General features: G+C 39.3%; 1 protein-coding gene across 1 annotated transcript in view; it reads right to left on the bottom strand.

The window, feature by feature from the left end:
- Positions 1–14254: 14254 nt before the first annotated feature.
- PANK3 (pantothenate kinase 3) overlaps positions 14255–21723 on the bottom strand; it is a 31973-nt gene continuing 24504 nt past the window's right edge. The window contains exons 4-7 of the mRNA XM_038772432.1: positions 19465–19641; positions 16693–16816; positions 15897–16022; positions 14255–14508 (exon numbers count right to left, since the gene is read on the bottom strand). Coding sequence (XP_038628360.1) covers positions 14458–14508; positions 15897–16022; positions 16693–16816; positions 19465–19641 — 478 coding nt within the window. The 3' untranslated portion in view covers positions 14255–14457. The remainder of the gene's footprint in view (positions 14509–15896; positions 16023–16692; positions 16817–19464; positions 19642–21723) is intronic.

Below are 21723 nucleotides of genomic sequence, written 5' to 3'. Positions count from 1 at the left end.
AACTTTTCCAATTTTCTCCTTGGACACTATTCATGTCCGAGTCGTTATCGTAAACTACTTCCTCTCAAACACACTGATATTTTCTGATACTGATACTTTCTAACTTTCTAACTGCCCAACATCCCAGGGAAAGGAATTATAGTAATAATAATAATAACGGTATTTGTTAAGCGTTTACTGTGTGCCAAGCACTGTTCTAAGCACTGAAGCAAATAGAGTTGGACACAGTCCCTGCCACACAATGGGCTCACATTCTTAATCATTTTTTACAGAAGAGGTAAACGAGAAGTGAAGTGACTTGTCCACAGTCACACAGCAGACAAGTAGCAGAGTTGGGATTAGAACCCATGACCTTCTGACTCTCAAGCCCGTGCTCTACCCACTAGGCCATGCTGCATGAAAAAGTGCATTTCCTTACATGGCACATGCCTGGTACTGCTTGATTATAATAATTGTGGTAGCCGTTAAGTGCTTACTATGTGCCAGCCACTCCTTGACTCTTCTCTCTCATTCAACCCACATATTTAAGCAATCACTAAATCCTGTCAGTTCTACCTTCACATTGCTAAAATCCACCCCTTCCTCGCCATCCAGACTGCTACCATATTAATGCAAGCATGTAACCTATCCTGCCTTGATTAGTGCATCAGCCTCCTGGATGACCTTCCTGCCTCCTATCTTTCCCCACTCCAGTCCATACTCCACTCTGCTGCCTGGATCATTTTCCTTCAAAAACGTTCAGACCATATTTCCTCAATCTTCAAGAAACTCCAGTGGCTGCCATCCACTTCTGCATCTAACAGAAACTCCTCACCATTGGTTTTAAAAGACTCAATCACCTCATCCTCTCCCACTTCACCTTTCTATTCTCCTATTACAACACAGCCCACACATTTCATTCCTCTAATACTAAGCTTCTCACTGTACCTCAGTCTAGTCTGTCTCACCACCGACCTCTCGCCCACATCCTACCTCAGGCCTGGAATGACCTTCCCCCTTATATCAGACAGATAATTGCTCTCCCCAAATTCAAAGCCTTATTGAAGGCACATCCCCTTCAAGAAGCCTTCCCTGACTAAGCCTTCTCCTCTTCTCCCACTCCCTTCTGCGTCGCCCTGACTTGCTCCCTTCATTCATCCTCCTTTCATTTCAACCATGTATATATAGGTTATTTATTTATTTATATTAATGTCTGTCTCCCCCCACTGTGAGCTCCTTGTGGTCAGGGCACGTGTCTGCTGTTGTATTGTACTTTTCGAGGCAATTAGTACAGTGCTTTGCACACAGTAAGCGCTCGATAAAAATGGTTGACTAAATGAATGAGATCACAATCTTCATCCCCATTTTACAGAGGAGGTAACTGAGGCCCAAACAAGTGAAGTGTCTTGTGCAAGGTCACACAGCAGACAAGCGGCAGAGCCAGGGTTGGAATCCAGGTCCCTCTGATTCCTAGGCCCAGGCTATCCGCTAGGCCAAGCTGCTTCTAAACAACCTACATAAACATGTCATACTAAGAACAATCACTTAGGGTTGGAGAGGCTGAGAAGATGGTTCTAGTCATTGCAACTGCCAAAGACCTGACAGTCACAAAAGGGATGACTTAAAATCACTTAAAATCCTGGGGCTTACCATGATTTAGGAGGGTTGAAGCATCAGTTTTTCCAGTGCTTGTTAGGCTTAGCTCAAGCCATAAGATTTAGTAGTGTGGCTTTGTGGATTGGGCACGAGCCTGGAAGTCGGAAGGACCTGGATTCTAATCCTGGCTCTGCCATATGTCTGTTGTGTCACCTTGGGCAAGTCACTTTAATTTCTCTGGCTTCAGTTAATGCGTCTGTAAAATGGGATTAACAGTGTGAGTCTCATGAGGCACGAAGACTGTGTCCAACCTGATTAACTTATCTTCCCCGATACTTAGAACAGTTCTTGGTATATAGTAAGTGCTTAACAAGTACCATTATTATTATTCATTCATTCAATCATATTTATTGAGCACTTACTGTGTGCAGAGCACTGTACTAAGCACTTGGAAAGTACAAACTAGCAACAGAGACAATCCCTGCCCGACAACAGGCTCACAGTCTACCCACACAGGTTCACTCTCTCCTTCTTGATACAAAATTCTGAATCTTATTAGCGAATTAAGAAAAGTTTTTGTGCACTTTGAATTTATTGGCAAGTCTCATTTTGGGCCCAATAAAACATATTTTGTTTAGATTTAAATTATACTGTGTTCAAATCAACTTCCCAATGATTGTAAAGCAGGGTGATTTAGTTGAATTTTATGGAACGTTATTTTATGTTGTCCAATCAATCGATCAATGGTATTTGAGTGCTATTGGGTGCAGAACATTGATGCTGAATTAATCCCATGCCTCCCAGCATCAGTCAGTCAATCATATTTATTGAGCCCGTTGTTCCGTAGGGACCGTCTCAATATGTTGCCGACTTGTACTTCCCATGTGCTTAGTACAGTGCTCTGCACACAGTAAATGCTCAATAAATACGATTGAATGAGTGAATACTTACTGTGTGCAGGGGCACTGTACTAAGTGCTTGGGAGAGAACAATATTAATATAAATGTATATATGTGCATGAGGGCTGTAGGGCTGGGTTGCGGGGGGATGAATAAAGGGAGCAGTGCAGTATTTCAGAATGTAGTAATCCTCAACAGCATGGATACTGCTCAAGTGGCTGGGTGCAGAGTGCTGGGATCACCTCTGAGGAGGATACAAAAGCCATGATCCCTATCCTTGGGGATCTCGATCTAATGAGGGAGACAGTTGACAGAAGAAACTAATTCCTCATTTCCCAATAGAACTGATTTTGCTAGCCTCAACAACAATTTGAGGAAGGACACAGAGAACTAGCACTTTAAATAGACAGGTCACATGCTCCTTCATCCATTCATTCTTCATTGGATACTCCCATGGGTTTGCCCCTATATTGAGATGTATATTAGGATATAAGGGTTCAGAACATAGGAAAGGCATGGTCTCCGTTCTTGTCAAGGCTCCCATTGAATAAAAGCAGTACCACGTATGGTCTGACCCACTCTAGGTCATGTACTAAAATCACCATTTGCTTGGCTTGCCTGTCTGGGAAGGTTTCTTGGAGACAGGCCCTGGCACAGATTATGCACTCCTCCCTCCAGTAGGAAGTTCCATCTGTCAATATTGGGTTACATCTGATAAATGCAAAGAAAAATGCCAACTTTTCCAAAGCCAGGTGCCTTAGGTAATTTCTGGCTACTTCTACATTACACAATTTGAAAAAGGGCTCAACCATTTTTTAAAACCAGTGCAATAAACAATATTTTCTTTATGGTATCTGTTCAACACTGTGTCAAACAGTACTCTAAGCGCTGGGCTGGATACAAGTTAATTAGGTTGGACACAGTCCTGGTCCCACATGGGGCTCACAGTCTAATTAGGAGGGAAGGGCAAGAGAACTGAGGCACAGAAAAGTTAAGTGATTTGCCCAAGGTTACACAGCAAGCATTTGGCAGAGTTGCTATTAGGCAGAGGAGCAGCGTGGCTCAGTGGAAAAAGCATGGGCTTGGGAGCCAGAGGTCATGGGTTCTAATCCTACCTCTGCCACTTGTCAGCTGTGTGACTTTGGGCAAGTCACTTAACTTCTCTGGGCCTCAGTTACCTCATCTGTAAAATGGAGATTAAGACTGTAAACCCTTCATGGGACAACCTGATCACCTTGTATCCCCCAGCGCTTAGAACAGTGATTTACACATAGAAAGCGCTAGCAAATACCATCGTCATTGTTATTATTCAAACCCAGGTCCTCTGATTCCCAGGTCCGTGCTTTTTCCATTAGGCTACGCTGTTTCTCTTCTTTTACAAAATTGGGCTGTTTTCCCTAATCCCCATCTTCCTAGAGGAAAAGAGAGAGAAATGAGCAAAAGGCAGGTTTCCATTGTAAAATAACTCTAATCTTGGCTCTCCTTTTCCCCTACAAAGGCTGTGAGGATTTGGAAAGGCTACAAGACCCATAAGAAAGGCACAGTGACTAAAAGGAGAAGACAGCTATTTCCCATTTTTGCTTGCAATATTGCAAACAGCTGAGAAAAATAAATTTTAATTATTCAAGAAACCCCTAAATAATAAATTTCATGGAAAAGGTAGTAGTTATAGTATTTATTGTGCTCATTTGGTGCAGAACACTGTACTAAGCCCTGGGAAAGAAAACACAGGTGAGGACTATAAACAACCCTTTGCCCTTACTTTTTTAATGGTATTTGTTAAGTGCCAGGCCCTGTACTAAGTGCTGAGGTAGACACAAGATAACACAGACCATGTCTCACCTGGTGTTCACTCAATCCCCATTTTACAGATGAGGTAATTGAGGCACAGAGAAGTGACTTACCCAAGGTCATATAGCAAACAAGCAGTGAAGCCGGGATGAAAATCTAGGTCCCTATGACACCCAGACCCTTGGTCTTTCCACTAAACGAAGCTGCCTTATTAAAATATCTCTTTCAAGAGACCTTCCCTGCCATAGCCTTCATTTCCTTTTCATTTCATTTCCTTTTCTCCCTTCTCTGTGTGCAACACCCTTGTTCCTAAGATGCTTAAGCTCTCACTATTCACCCCACAGCCTCACAGTATTTTTGTACATAGCCATAATTTTTTATAATGTGTACTGTGGACTGTGAGCTCCTTATTATTATTACTATTATTGTGGTATTTGTTAAGCACTATGTGCCAATCACTGTTCCAAGCACTGGGGTAGATACAAGGTAATCAATCTGTCTCACATGGGGCTCACAGTCTTAATTCCATTTTACTGATGAGGTAACTGAAGCACAGAGAAGTTAAGGGGCTTGCCCAAGGTCATAGAGCAGACAAGTGGAGGAATCAGGATTAAAACTCATGTCCTCTGACTCCCAGTGCTCTTTCCACTAAGCCACACTGCTTCTTCCTTGTGGGCAAGGTCCATGCCTACCAACTCTGTTGTACTGTATTTTCCCCAAAGGCACAATATAGTGCTCTTCACCCAATAAGTGCTCAAATAAATGCCATTAATTAACTGATTGACATTAAAGAAGGGATGCATAATTCCTACTTATTCCTGAATTGCTATTTCCCCTTGCAGGCTAACTGGAAATGGCCATCATCTCCATTTTATGCCACAATAATATCCCACTAAAATGCTTTGAGTTTCACCCCAGGATTTTATCCCCCAAATACACATTTATAAACTTAAAGATCTGGGATGATTTTTATAGTCTGCTTTAAGAGCACTATAATGGCACTTCCTTGAGAACCTACATCTTTGTTAAAGAATTAAGGTCTCAAGCATATGGCCAGTCTAAAATTTTCTGATGCCTTTCTCCACTTCCCTACCTCCATCACTCATACGTACATGAATGGAGTCCTTCTAGTTTAGTCAACTGCCTCTAATCCAATTTAAGTCTATAAGAGTCACAATGTGCCTGGGCTGTCCAAGGAAGAAATGTGAATGGGCATTAGCATGATTAGTAATTTTCCAGTTACAATTTTAATGCCCAGCAAAGTTCCTATGTTCCTCTCCCACTTGTGAACCAGCTCTATGCAAATACTGCATTTGCTCAGGAATTAAAAAACTGTGGCATGGCAAGAGATTATCTAACTTTTGCCTAGTTCTCTCTCATCAACACCAGCAGAATTCAGTGAGCTCCTGTGGGAAGAGCATCATCTAGACCCTTGGGGAACATGATAAAAGTAAAGAACCAGCCCCAGATAAGAGTTTACAATCTTTACAAACTTATTTGGGGAATGATGAATGTATTACTGCTGGAGGGCTCAGAGTTTTAGAAAGACAACAGCAGACTAAGCCAAGGAATTCAATTTTTTACATTTGGGATGCCACTGTGTACCTTCTCGACCTTTCAAGTCTTTTTTTCTTCTAAACCACGCTAAGAGTATTGCTGACTTGCAAAAAAGACATTTCAATTTGTAGAAACATCTTGAAATTCTCATCCACCCAGAAATTGGTAGTACTTAAGTCAAAAGACCAGGAAGAATTTTTGGCACTAAAACTTGAAGTGCCACTGCTATGTTGCTGCTTCAAGGCACAATTCTTGTTCTCTGGATTTAAGGAAGGATTAAGGATTAATGCAAACTTAGCTTTTCAGAAAGCTATTTGTCTAGTTACCAAAAGAAAAAAAAAAAGGAACTGAAACAGGTTTTCATCCACTTTTAAGGTAACCACTATCCCTTAAAACCTCTTGCAACAAAATGAGGTACAAAATACAAAAATGGAAAAAAATTCAAAAAGGAAACAAATTTGGAAAGTTTATTAGGAAAAGGAGATAAAAGCATGGTTTCTTAATAGTCACACAGAACAAAATTAGAAATACCAATGGCAAAAGGTAGGCAATTCATACTGAAGTTGGCTTAATGGCAATACAATACCAAAAGGCAAATAAAACCATAGTTTCATTCAAGCAAACAAGTGTTAAGGAAGATTCTTAGTCTTAGTTACAGATGGGGATGGTTACAACAGCACAGGCCACACTGGAAGTCTTTAAAAGAAATTCACACAAAAAAAATCCCTGTACACTTTAAGAGAAAAGACATTTGTAAGAAAAAATAAATTAGAAAATTTACAAGAGATGTTTACAGTTTACAACATGGTATAAGTTAGGAGGTTTTATTATGAATAAAATTTGTAATACATCATACATTTTTACATCACAGATTCAGTGTCAGAACAACAAACTTAATAAAGCTGAAACATGACAAATAGTATGCAATTAGATAAACTGAAATTGCTTGCACAGATACACCAATCCCAAAGGGTCGAAACTGAAAATTGTCTTCTACCTTGCCCTGGGGGAATACTTTCCGAAGCATGATTTAACCAATAAAAGAACAGAATGTGTTGACACTTGTCTTAGTTGGGGAAGGAAAGGGGAAAGAGAGGAAGCTCAAGTTGCCACCTGCAATTTAAGATGTGAAAATAACAAATAATGCCAATTACCCAAATCTCCCTAATCATTTTCACTCTGACTTATACCTGGCTGATTCTGGGCAATTTAAAAATCAGGCTGACGTGCAAAACATTATTTTAAATACAACTGCAGGTTACACAGACAATTTTGTCATTCCAAAATTTATTGTAACTATCAATTTCACCGTATTTCATGATCAATGCATTTACTGTGTGCACAGGCACTTTACAAAGTGCTTGGGAAGAACAGTAAGGAAGTGAAATCAAAAGCATTATACACACTTGAAATTATGACATAAGAGATTATACTGGACCCATTTAGAGTTAAAATAAAGAGGTTACTGTGTTGTAAGGCAAAGAATGGAAGATGTTTTAAGAAACAATATCTGTTCTCCCTTTCTTCTGGACTGTGAGCCCTGCCAGGACATAACCTATATCCAACCTGATTTAACCTGTATCTACCATGGCACTTAGTACAGAGTCTGGTACATAGTAAGCGCTTAACAATACCATATTAATAATAAAAAACAAAACTAGGTCATAACCAATATTCCAGAATTTAAAGAGCCCACCTCTAACATGCAATTCAAAACTGTACTCTGCTTTAGTTAAAAATTGAAATATCTTGTTTCCATTGAACTTGAATTCAAATGACAGACTGAAAAAGAAATTAAAAGAAACTGAACTGATATTTGGAACAGACTTAGATATTAATTTTTATACTTCACTAACACCAAACCTTTTCCCAATTTTTTCTAAGTTATTCAGTACTGGCTGGGGCTTCTTTAATGTGTCTTAGTGGAAAGAGCACAGGCTTGGGAGTCAGAGGTCGTGGGTTCTAATCCCAGCTCTGCCACTTGTCAGCTGTGTTACCTTGGGCAAGTCACTTCACTTCCCTGGGCCTCAGTTACCTCATCTGTACGATGGGGATGAAGACTGTGAGCCCCACGTGGGACAACTTATTCATTCAATCGTATTTATTGAGCACTTACTGTGTGCAGAGCACTGTACTAAGCGCTTGAGAAGTACAAGTTGGCAACATATAGAGACGGTCCCTACTCAACAGCAGGCTCACAGTCTAGACAACTTATAACTTGTATCTATCCCAGCGCATAGTAAGCACTCAACAAATGCCATCATTATTATTATTCTTATTATTTTATAGCTATATTTGCTTTTAAAGGGCAAATCTTAAAGTACTGGTGGCATTTTTTGAGCACCCACAGAGTGAAATAATAATGGTAATAATAATAATAATGATGGCATTTATTAAGCGCTTACTATGTGCGAAGCTCTGTTCTAAGTGCATTGTACTATGCATTTGGGAATATAGAACAGAAAGAAGAGAAGAGATGCAACCTGCTCAAAAGCAGCTTTCACTCTAATATACGCTTACATTTAATGGCACGGAAATTCTAATTCCTTAACATGGTTATACATGGACAGGAGATAAGTAATCTGTGAGTACTATTAGTATCCTGTGTCATCACCAACTTGCATTTTACATGTTTTTAAATATACACCATGAATTACTTATGTACATCAGAAAGTCTTTATAACACTAAAACAAACTTATTTATTGAATTTTATGGAAAGAAGATTTTTATATAATAAGACTTAGTAGCCCCTGAACTTTATACTTTATCTCAAAATTTTAAATTGTTCAAATGGTTTTTTTTGACAATCATTTTTATTGAGAGCTTTCTGGGTGTAGAGCACTGTGCTAAGCACTTGGTAGAGTAGAATAGATCTTAGACTATCTCTGGGCCTGACTTGTTCATTTTGATTAGCATTTATTAACTAATTCTCTGGAGTAGGACATCTCAAACATTTTTCTCCCTAAAAGATGTTGTGATGAAATTAAGGTCTACTTTAGGGGCTCCATTCTACAATATTGCTAAGATTCCTCTAACAGCTCTTATTAAAACTATTAGTGAGCAATTAGATGTAACAGGAATGGATGAGAAACTCAAAATAGTACCTGTTAAGAGTTGCAAATAGAAAAATGTAAATTACCCACTAAAATTAGCTTCAAAAACTCACCTCAAATACATCTACTATGTTTCAACTAATGAGAAATAATAGTTTAATTTTACAGAAAATTGCTCTAAATAAAATTCACTTTCTTCTTTGAGAAGAATGAAACATGTAATTCAGTTGACAGAGAATACAGTACAGTGGTTATGACATTGACAAAAAATACAATAGATTCTTCAAGCAATGTGATCTACTGAAGTAGTAGAAACTTCCTTTTATGGAAATTAAGATAGTCCATACTTGTGGAAGAAAAGCTAGGAGGGAGTCAAGGTTTTTGAAATCATGGTTATTTTAAGTATTTTTGGTAACTCAAATATGTGATATTCTGGGAATCATACTAAAATTTACTATGGTAAACAGAATCATTGCTACAACAACGTATTTATTCCTGATGCTGACAGCAAGGACCAACACAACCAAACACCCAACATATCCCCTATGTTCCTTAATGGTTAGACCTAAGGAATAAAGATATTTAAACGAAATTTAGTTGGGCTTAAAACAGATGAAATGGTCACAGTTTTAAGACAGAATTATTCCTAAGTATGCACAAATTGGACCATTTTGGTGGCATTTAAATGGATATACCACCTCACACTTAGTTAAAAGCTCAAAATTACACTTAGTTCTCCTATAAAACTTGTTTCTCTACACATTTTTTGCTAGAACACTTTTAGGAAAGTCTTTCAACAACACAAGCCTGTTTGAATTGTTGGAAGAAACTGCTATGTCCGTGTGTGTTGAGTCATATAACGGTGAGTACTACAATGCGAGTTCTCCTTAACACAGAACCACAATGCAACCTCCGTGATTGAGGGGAACTGGCAAAGATAGAGTATTTCCAACATTTTTCTAAATCCATCCTCCAAAACAAATTTATTTTTCTTCACTATTTGAGCAGTTCAACATTGCTTTTAGCAGACTTTCTTTCCAAACTACTTCTACAAGTGCAACACTCTAAAATATTTGTTAAGTGCTCAACCAAAAACAATGAAGGAATCATTTACATGTATTTGCAATGTCATGTTCCAAGATAAGTTGGTGGTTCTAAAGGGCAATCCAACTGGCTAGTTTCAAATCAAGGGTACCATTTCAAAAATCAGTGAGGTATGCCAATAGTGCTGTAAGATGAAACTTTCCCTTAATTTATCCCTATTGCTCTTTTACTACAGAGAGAGGGCAGGTTCCAACTTCTGTGTACTATAAAAGCGGCAAAATATAGCTTATAGGTCAGATGTGGCCCTCCAAGTGATTCACTGCAGGCCACATTGGATAGAACCACCAGGTTGTTTTGGCATGGATGTACTGAGAGGGTCCTGGGTTGGCTGCACAGAGTGTAAATCAGTGAACCGTCATCACGGATGGATGTGCAGTCCCATCCAACTCTTCCAATCTCCCTCCTGGAGGCCTTCTCGTTATAACAGCCAAGATAAAAACGGGAAACCAGGTTTGGGAAATTCTATCACTAGCCCACCCCGAGTACCTTACTCGATCAAACAATGGAATTCGAGTGTTTATTGTGTGCAGAGTTCTGTATTCATTCTTTCAATCGTATTTATTAAGCGCTTACTGGGTGCAACGCACTGTACTAAGTGCTTGGGAGAGTACAATATACAACAAACACATTCCTGCCCACAACGAGCTCACAATCTAGCACACTGTACTAAGAACTTGAGAGAGTACATAAGAGAGTTGGCAGATATGTTCCCTGACCACGTGTAGCTTACAGTCCAGGAGTACATGGCTTGTATTGAGGGCAATGACCGAAAACTCAGTGTCTTCAATGAATTTGAATTTTTTCAAGTAATCTTGAATACATTTTAGGGACTTTTGGGTTCCCCGTCCACTACTGGTAATACAGTTGTAATTTGCTTTTGACAATACAATGGATCCTGTAGATCTAGCAATAATTTGCCCTAAGTAAAACTGATTCATTCAATCATATTTACTGAGCGCTTACTGTGCAGAGCACTGTACTAAGCACTTGGGAAATACAAATCAGCAACATATAGAGATGGTCCCTACCCAACAATGGGCTCACAGTTGTGCTGGGTTAGTTGCTGATCTAAGTGTTACTTCATCACATTAAACAGACAACCTTGTAACCTTGAAATATGATGTATCTCATTAAGTACAAGAGCAAAGCAACTAGGTTTCTTTTTAATATTAATCATGTTTTCTAAAGTAAAATTTAGCCAGAAGAGATCTAAATAGACTAGGAAACAAACTGAAGTTTTTGGGAAGTCTAGAACTATCTAGTACTTTTGATAACAAGGCTTAGTGGAAAGAGCATGGACCTGGGTTCTAATCCTGCTGGGTGATCCTGGGCTAGTCACTTAATTTCTCTGTGCCTAAATTACCTCATCTGTAAAATGGGGATTAAGACTGAACCTTATGTGGGACAGGGACTGTGTCCAACTCAATTATCTTGTATCTACCCCAGTGTTTAGTACAGTGCCGGGCACATACTAAGTGTTCAATAGATACTATTAAAAAAAAAGGCATCAACATTGTTAAATCAGCCCAGTGAAGGTACTATTTTTGGAGTTGATACACTCTGCCAATAACGTGTTTCCACAATGTGTTTTAGCTAGAGAACTCTTAAGGAATTAATAAGTTGTCTTCCAACAATACAAGTTAGGCCCTGTATAACAAGATTGAAGAAACAGATGTGGTCAGCATTGGCGAGTACAGTATGGGCTTTTCTTTATGTGGAGCTTTATAACAATGCTTCCACCACCCTGGGTTAGGAGAACTGGTTGTAGTTTTGAAAAAGTACCCTCAAAATTGTTTTTAAACAAAACCACTGAACAGGTAATTCGCTGATAGCTCAGTATCAGTTAGACAAAAAGGCCACATTTAGGCTGCTATTCCTAAAGTGTACTTGGGAGTACCTGCAGGAATTACACACTTATCAAAGAGGACGGCCAAAATAAAGATTTTGTTCTCAATTCCTCCAGGAGAAAAGCCAGCCCTCATCCCTCCCACCCCAACCAACCATTATTCACAACCTAATTTGGTCACGTCTGTATTCATGCATCCCTTAATCTTCAACAAGTTTCCTCAACAAATTGTAGCACACATTAAAAATCTCTCAAATTTAGAGAAGTTTTATTTGAGTTATTTCTAACAAAGTAATCTTTGAGATTCTAGTGGCTTGGATAAGAGCATATTTATTGGGAACTAATGCGTGGATAACCAAAAAATACACTCTTAATACATTTACTCTCTTCAGAGCAATTACATGTTCTCCCACTTACACTCTTGTGGCATAAGATCCAAGAATATTGGATCTTTTGGATCAGTTATAACAAAGCTGAAATGTAATTAATTCCAGCATCAATAAGGTTCCAAATCCCCAAAACAAGTTATTTTCAATGAAGAGAACAATTTTGGTTGTCTTGCATTAAATATACCTTTCATTTTTAAAAGGTCAGCCGCAGAGCTAATTCGATGGGGAATGTAATTAATCACTTTTCCCCTCTTTCATTTGAAAGACTGCAACTGTAAGTATATCAGAACATTGACCTAAAACCTTGGACAGCTTATATAAAAACTGCATTAATTGGTTGAGAGCCTGAAGAAACCCTCAAGAAAAGATGTCAGCAGACCGTTCCATTCAAATGGAACCGAAATCTGAAGTCCTTAATGCAACTGAAACTGTGAAAATATGGCTGAAATATCCACTAGTAGGGGAAGACTATTTTGAGGCTGCAAAGGCCTTTTCTGTAGGTTACTGTATGTCAATGCTACTAAGATCCACCCAGAGCCTTAAATTGACTGAATGGAGTTCCCTATGCATCTGACCCATCCTCCTACTCCCAGGTATTTAGAAGAGAGTCATATGGCTAACTAAAGGTCAATCAATAGTATTTAAGTGCTTCACTTTGTGAAGAGCACTGTATTAATCACTTGGGAGAGTACACTATAACAGAGTTGGCAGACATGTTTCCAGCACTCAAGGAGTCAATAGGCATGTCTGATCTACTCCGTCAGGGCACAGAATCCTGAAAAAATGGCTGGCATATACTGGCCTGTTTTAGAAGTGTAATACTCCTTTTTTTTCTTTTAAGTCTGAGCTGTCTGGTCACAGTAATACTTCATTTAATGTAAAATGAACTGCTGCTCAGTTCTTGGGATAATGTTTCCTGGGCAAAAATGGAAGTGTTTATTTTCTGACTCGTAACTACTAAGATATGAACAACTTCCATGCTATAACACCTAACTGGGGCCAAGTAAAAAAAAGTCTGAAAAAGTTCAGATTTACCCAAAATTACTTAATATTTAGAGTTCATCCCAAAGTGAGGTCTAGAAAAACTGGAACTGTAATGAGTTTTACTTCCAGGATGTACAAGACACTGATCCTTTAATAAATTCTGCAATACTGTCTCTGAATAACAAGAAAACCTGCAAAATGATTTTCCATAGATTGCCAAAATGTCTTAGGAGACTAAATGGGGCGACTTTTTTGTAATAGAACTCCAAAACTCTTGTTTTGATTGTTCAGCATTCAATTTTTTTTAAAAACAAACTTCTAGTTTGAGACTATCATAGATATTATGGACACTACCAACACTACAAACTCTTGAGGCATTATCAGTTCTGAGAGTTAACTGAATATAACCAATTAGGAAACTAAATGGCCAAATTGTAAATATCTTGAAACAGATTCAGTGAAATGCTTTAATTCAGTTCTGACCCAAAGGGTATTTCAAAGCAGTTCCTAGTACCAATTTGATGAAAGCAAAATTACAGTGCTCTGCAACTGCTGAGCAGTTTCCTAGAGACAATTTAATACAGATGTTAAGCTATTTTAGTTCAATTATAGAACTCGAGGAACAAAAGATTATTTTTATTGGGTGAGGAACCCAGGAACCTACCGCTTGGGATATATTAGAAAGGCTATAACACATAACATTACACACCAAGTGAAATATTCTACACTAGATTTTCTCAGAATGGCACTTCAGTTGTTCTGATGCTATTCCAATGCAAGGTATGAGTGTTTTGATGCAAATAAGATGTAACTGAAAGGCATTAAAATAAAGACATATCAAAACCCTCAGAACAAATGACTTTCATGGGTCTGTTAAACTTCAGAACATTTAAGGTTGGAGCATTCAGTACTTTACTGTTGAATATTTGAAAAAAAGTGAAATTCTTTTTAAGATGTTGAATATTCAGAGATTGTACTGCATTGTAAGGATTAAATACTGGCGTCATGTATATGGCAATGTAAGATCAAAACCCTTAAAGCATTTTGATCAGAAATGCTTTTACACATTACCAATATCTCACTTTAATATGGCAATTTACAGCAACTTAACATTTTAAGACACATATGCACACCAAGAAAAAAAAAGCAGCACTGCTGGGTTTTTTTTTTTCTTTTCTTCCTTTGGTTCCCATCACCTTAAAGAATGTGTTTTTTGTTCTACCTGGATGGCCTTGATGAGATAGTGACTTCTGATGTTTTAGCTGAAATTTGGCATCCCAAGGAGAGCCCCAACTGCTCCAAAGTAGCCCTAAAATTATATAGAGAAATTTCAGAATAATATTTATCCAAAACACAAGCACATTAACATATTAATTAATCAGTAATTTATTAATCCAGCAAGTTATTTCTTCTTTCTACAAAAACTTTCTGCCTTTTCCTTAATCATTTTCTTTATATACACTTTTACTAGTGTTCCCCGAAGGAGGGTTGCAAAGAGTTTAAGGTCAATCTTCATATTTCAGTCTACTGCAAACACATTCAATGCTGGTCTGTTCTTGTGCAGGTGACTCTGTCCCACAATGATTGGATGGATGATTCAAGGAATGGGGAAGTAGGAGTAAGAGTAGGGGAAAGGGCACTAGATAAAACATTTAAATTTTAATGTAAGGAAGCAAATTACAAAGAGGTCTAACCCTACAGGATATCTATCAGTCTGATTTTTTATAAAGTTTAAGACTTATGCCACTTGTTAAGAAGAAGAATTGAGAAACACTAGTGAATGCCCAGACAGAAATTCAGGAGGCTAAATATGGGATCAAAGAACCCCTAAATCGCTGCTACAGTACAAACTATTATTTGTATTCACATTAGACAAATCTGGTTCAACAAATCAATGGTATCTATTGAATGCTTCCCCTGTGGAGAACCCTGTACCAAGAGCTTGAGAGAGGACAACAGAAAAGGCACAGGAGTGCCAGCTGCCATGGATCCCATTTGACGAATTCAAACGAGCTAGTACTCTATTCCTAGAAGTATTCCAGAGTGCACTGAAATCTGCTTGGACAGAGCAGTGGGAAGGGCAGGTGGAAGGTTCTGCATTAAGCCCCTTTTCTCTAGCAGTAAGCTGCTGACTGGAATTTTCTCAAGGTTGCCCTTGAATTACACACTTCATTTTTTCTTTTATAAAAAGAAAAGCAAGTTCACTAACTGTACTATATTAGCACAGTAAAGCTGTTGGTTGTATACTCAGTCCTCTAGACTGTGTAAGCTTGTTTGTGGGCAGAGAATGTGTCTATTATATTATGCTCTCCCAAGCGCTTAGTACAGTGTCCCTCACACAATAAGCTCTCAATAAATATGACTGACTGAACTGACTCAAAAATCCCACGTTCCTGCCAAGATTTTTTGATTAAGTCCAACACAGAGTCTATCGTTTTCCCCTAGGGAGAAACATAGCTTTGGGAAGCTTGAGGCACCAGCAACTTGGAGCTAGGAGCCGTGGCTGTGGAATGTCAGACAGAGGTCAGAAGTGCTAGAGCCTCCCACAGATGATCTCTCATCCCCCATCCTGCCTCCTCTCCCACCACAGCCACCAACAAACAGCTTATTCACAATTACCTTTACTACTTACCCCGCCTCTGACAATGTCCTTAGAAAGTTAAGGTTATGATTGAAAATACTATTTTTATACTATACCTCATGTTCTAGAAACAATGCTTTCAGCTGGCCTTTTGACCAGTAATCCAGTGCATAGGCCAGAAGTTTCATCGACAGAGTATTGACTCGTAAAAAGTTTCCAACAAAGACAACTCTGTTAATTTTCTGGAAAGATAAGAACAAATGAGAGGACTTCTATTCCAACCCTATAAAAAAAAAGCTATAGGCAAAATTATTTCTGGAAAACCATCAGGGATAATTTTAGATTTTAATTCAAAACACTTGTAGTTCATATCTAACTTAAAAATACTAATAATTTGCATTAAAAGTACTAATTAACACTGAAAGAACAGTGCAACAAATTATTCAATGTAATCTGAAATAACCAAGCTAACACTTCAAATCAACATTTTTTCTTTGAAGAGAAAGTTTCAATGCCCTCATAGCCCTGTACAATGCTGCTTGATCCATATGCAACAAGGCAGCACTGTAAAGAAGCCGAGGGCAAGGAGCAATCTTCCAGATGTTTACAGTTCAAGGTTTCATTCTAATAGTTTAAGACACAAATAATCTGAATCAGCAGTTGGCTAAAACAGCTTCACATTCATTTTTTTTAAAAAACTACCACTTGGTTATGCATTCACATGGTTTGAATTTTCTGCTTCCTAATACAGCTCTCAAACTAACTTTCTTGTTATGTGAATGTCTGGCTGGCAAACGTGGTTTAGACTAAATTCAGACATTCCAAATGATCTCCTTAGGGGATTCAATGTCACCCCACTAGGTTCAGGCAGATTTATGTTGATTTTGTAAAAATCTATAGCTCGAAGCTTACCTCATTAACAGCACACATCCGTGCTATGGAGCCAATGTTATTAGTGATAGTAACTAAAGTGGCTCTCGCCAGATCTTCTTTACTAACAGATTCTTGTTTCTCCTTGTAAATCATATTTCCAAAACTAGAATGAGAGAGAAAAGAAGTTGGGGTTTGTGGGGAGGAAGGAAAAAAAAATCAGACGTAGTACTAGAAATACTATGATCTGATGCCTCAAAACCTAGCAGAGGAATCAGCCACAAATTTGCAAATACTACCTTAATTCATGAATCCGTTAATTCTCAGTTTCTTTTGCAGGCTCCTCCTACTCCTCACACCCCCTTATTGTAGGGGTTCCTCAAGGGTCAGTTCTTGGTCTCCTTCTGTTCTCTATCTCACTCACTCCCTTGGTGAACTCATTCGCTCCCACGGCTTCAACTATCATCTCTACGCTGATGACACCCAAATCTACATCTCTGCCCCTGCTCTCGCTCTCCCTCCCTTCAGGCAAGTGTCTCCTCCTGCCTTCATGACATCTCCTTCTGGATGTCTGCCCACCATCTAAAACTCAATATGTCCAAGACTGAACTCCTTATCTTCCCTCCCAAACCCTGCCCTCTCCCTGACTTTCCCATCACTGTTGGCGGCACTACCATCCTTCCCGTCTCACAAGCCCACAACCTTGGTGTCATCCTCAACTCTGCTCTCTCGTTCACTCCTCACATCCAATCCGTCACCAAAAACTGCTGCTCTCACCTCCGCAATATTGCCAAGATCCGCCCTTTCCTCTCCAGCTACCCTACTGGTTCAATCTCTCATCTTATCCCAACTGGATTACCGCATCAGCCTCCTCTCTGATCTCCCATCCTCCTGTCTCTCCCCACTTCAATCTACACTTCACACTACTGCCCGGATCATCTCTGGGCAGAAACGTTCTGGGCCTCTTACTCCCCTCCTCAAAAATCTCCAGTGGCTACCAATCAACCCACACATTGGGTAAAAACTCCTCACCCTCAGCTTCAAGGCTCTCCATCACCTTGCCCCTTCCTACCTCACCTGCCTTCCGTCCTTCTACAGCCCAGCCCACACCCTCCGCTCCTTTGCCATCACTAACCTCCTCACTGTGCCTCGTTCTCGCCTGTCCCGCCGTCGACCCCCGGCCCACGTCCTCCCCCGGCCTGGAATGCCCCCCCCTCCGCACATCCGCCAAGCTAGCTCTCTTCCTCCCTTCAAAGCCCTACTGAGAGCTCACCTCCTCCAGGAGGCCTTCCCAGACTGAGCCCCCCCATTCCTCTCCTCCCCCCATCCCCCCGCCCTACCGGCTTCTCCTCCCCACAGCACCTGTATATATGTTTGTACATATTACTCTATTTTACTTGTACATATTTACTATTCTATTTTGTTAATGTTTTGTTTTGTTGTCTGTCTCCCCCTTCTAGACTGTGAGCCCACTGTCGGGTAGGGACCGTCTCTATATGTTGCCAACTTGTACTTCCCAAGCGCTTAGTACAGTGCTCTGCACACAGTAAGCACTCAATAAATACGATTGAATGAAAGAAGATTAAGGACACTTTTAAAAGTTTCATGAACATGCTGTATCCACAAACAATATTTTGTCATCTGCCTATTTTAAAAAAGTGCTGTTCTCCAACTTCTTTCGCTCTTTGCTCCTCCTATGCCTCCTATTTAACAGGACCCTGCCCTCCAATCTCCTCCCTCCAACTCTGCCATCTCTTAAATCTACCATACCACAAGCCTAGAGTCCCACCTCTTTCAGGAAGCTGTCTCCAAGCCCCAGCACAAGTCATATCCATCTTCAGCACCTAACCTTTTCTATCCATCCTCAGCACTTATACAGCTACATAATAGAATGAAGCAGGTGGCTTAGTGGCTAGAGCACGGGCTTGGGAGTCAGAGGATGTGAGTTCTAATCCCTGCTCCACAACTTGTCTGCTGTGTGATCTTGGGTAAGCCACTTAACTTCTCTGTGCCTCGCTTACCTCATCTGTAAAATGTGAATTAAGACTGTGAGCCCCATGTGGGACAACCTCATTACTTTGTATTTACCCCAGTGCATAGAACAGTGCTTGGCACATAGTAAGTGCTTAACAAATATCATTATTAACAGTAGCAATAATAATGCTTTTTATGGAATTTATTAAGCACTTACTATGAGCCAGGCACTGTACTAGGTGCTGGGTAGATACAAATTAATCATGTTGGACACAGTCCCTGAACCACATAGGGCTCATGGTCTTAATCCCCATTTAACAGATGAGGTAAAAATGAGGCACAGAGAAGTCAAGTGGTTTGCACAAAGCCACACAGGAGACAAGTGGTTTGCACAAAGCCACACAGGAGACAAGTGGCAGAGCCAGAATTAGAACCCAGGTCTTTCTGACACCCAGGCACCTGCTCTATCCACTTGGCCACACTGCTTATTAAGTGCTTCCTAAATATTCACTTGCACACTTAATTTACTCTTTTTTTCCTGATATTTCATCCTGGCATATTCACTTTACTCCTTATTCTAGCCTTGCTTTTCCTCTGTTTTGTATGACTGCTTCCTTCACTACATTGTAAGCTACTGATTGACAGGAAGCCTATCAAAATCTCTGGGAATTACTTCTATTCCTTGAAAAATTCAGAACCCTTGTCCCAAATATATCTTTCTTTTATTTTAATATACCAACCTCATTACACATTAGTCTTCAATGCATGTGGTTCCGCAAACACTTAATCTGTGCTCAAAACTAAACAAGCTCAGTGAGGGAAGCAAAAGGAGATGCTTACCTAGATGCTACAGCCCATCCTGGCAAGCCAAATCTTTCATAGTCTCCTCCATAAATATCCCGGACCAATTTGTCTGCTTGTGTGCTGTCGCCTTTGGATGCCATTTCAAGAGCTTCTTCAAAACTTCCACAGCCAGTCAACAAACTGCATAAACCTAAGAAAGTACCTCCTCCAAGGCTAAAATAAAAGAAAACTTGGGGTTACTAGTTTGATTAAGACTCTCCCCAATGTTACTGTGATAACATGTACTCCCCAATATGGAGCTAAGGAAGAATCCTGGACAAGATACATTAAATACTTAAAAAGTAGGTAAAAGGGGACAATCATCAAAACTTGACCTTTAATTCCATCACTTAGACAAGTTCAAAAAAAAAAAGTTCAGGTTTTGTGACTGATTGGGTGAGTTGGGTCAAGTCAACCTTCTTGTCTCAATTCTCCCATTTCTAAAAATGAGATCTGTTTTCCTTTCCAATAAGAATACTGTGAAAAGACACGGGTAGAGCTATGAGATCTTTAAAAGAAAGCCAGTAAATTTGACGTGGTATTGCTAATGAACTTATCTGGTTTTGAAGCAATACTTGTCAAGTCAAAATCAACTGTTCCAAGAAGTTCAGCAGAGCAGCTATAACAACCTGTAGAGCTGATTCAAATAACCTGTTTGTTCCATTTTCCAAAAACATATTTCAAGTACCAGAACAAAAATCAATTAGTGCCAAAAACACAGATCACATTTAATACTAAATTACAATAGAACTATTTTAATTTTAACTTTTATTTTACTTAGCAAGACTCATGGAATCTGCAGGTTTCCCATAACCAAACACACTCAATATTTCTTAACAGCCCCTAGTCTTTATTCAATGAACAAGACAGACTACTGTTTATTTTTATTGCCTCTTTAAAATATCTCTTCAAATCTATGGTTGCCAATTAAGTGATTCTTGAAAATAGTGAAATCTGAATAAAAATCTTTCATTTATGTGCTAAATGAAATTAGCCCAGGAGATATGGCAGGTTCTAATGAAACCTAATTAAACCATTTTGCAAAGAAGCTTCTAATCTATTTCAATTGTACTTAACCGCTTATTTATTCATTCATATTTACTGAGTGCTTACTGTGTGCAGAGCACTGGACTAAGTGCTTGGAAAGTACAATTCGGAAACAAATAGAGATAATCCTTGCCCAACAGGCTCACAGTCTAGAAGATCTGTTTCCATTTTATTTGTGATTTTTAGGGAGTACTAAGGATTACTGGTTAGCGACTAAGATTCCCTTAGATTCCAAAGAAGCAGTGGAAAGAGCCTGGGCTTTGGAGTCAGAGGTCATGGGTTCAAATCCCTGCTCTTCCAACTGTCAGCAGTGTGACTTTGGGCAAGTCACTTAACTTCTCTGTGCCTCAGCTACCTCATCTGTAAAATGGAGATTAAGACTGTGAGCCCCCTGTGGGACGACCTGATCACCTTGTAACCTCCCCAGTGCTTACAACAGTGCTTTGCACATAGTAACAGCTTAATAAATGCCATCATTATTAGTCCCTAATAAACACCTTATTCTGGGAATTAACAATTTAATCCTCTCCTTGAAAGAGACTGAGCATCACATGGGATAAAACCTTAAAAATAGATATCAGCATACTTGAAACAAATAAAATATCTAAGTATGACTGAGACCACTTGTCATATTTATGACACGGACCAAGCATCACCTGCCAAAATCTGTGGGACGCAAAGGACATGCTCTAGATTTATCCAGTGAAGCACCAGTAACCCTGAAATTATGTTTAGTTCAATCATTCAGCCCCTATATAATAATAATAATAAAAATAATAATTATGGCATTTATTAAGTGCTTACGACGTGCAAAGCACTGTTCTAAGTGCTGGGGAGGTTACAAGGTGATCAGGTTGTCCCATGGTGGGGTTCAGTCTTAATCCCCATTTTACAGATGAGGTAACAGGCACAGAGAAGTTAAGTGACTTGCCCAAAGTCACAGAGCTGACAATTGGCAGAGCTGGGATTTGAACCCATGACCTCTGACTCCAAAGCCCGGGCTCTTTCTACTGAGCCACGCTGCTTCTCTATATGAATACCAGACTATAAGATCAACAAATTGACAACAGAAAGATTCATCTAGGGAAGTAAACTATGGTTAAGGAAAGCCCAATAATACAAAGGAAAATATTTTAGAAGTAAATTTTATATTTAAATGTAATTAGTCTTAGTTAACAAATGGCCATAGCAATACATGAAGCAGCTAGG

Source organism: Tachyglossus aculeatus, chromosome X1 (assembly GCF_015852505.1).
Source record: "Tachyglossus aculeatus isolate mTacAcu1 chromosome X1, mTacAcu1.pri, whole genome shotgun sequence".
NCBI lineage: Eukaryota > Metazoa > Chordata > Mammalia > Monotremata > Tachyglossidae > Tachyglossus > Tachyglossus aculeatus.
The sequence above is the reverse complement of the archived record's forward strand: the minus strand, read 5'-3'. Positions and strand labels throughout refer to the sequence as shown.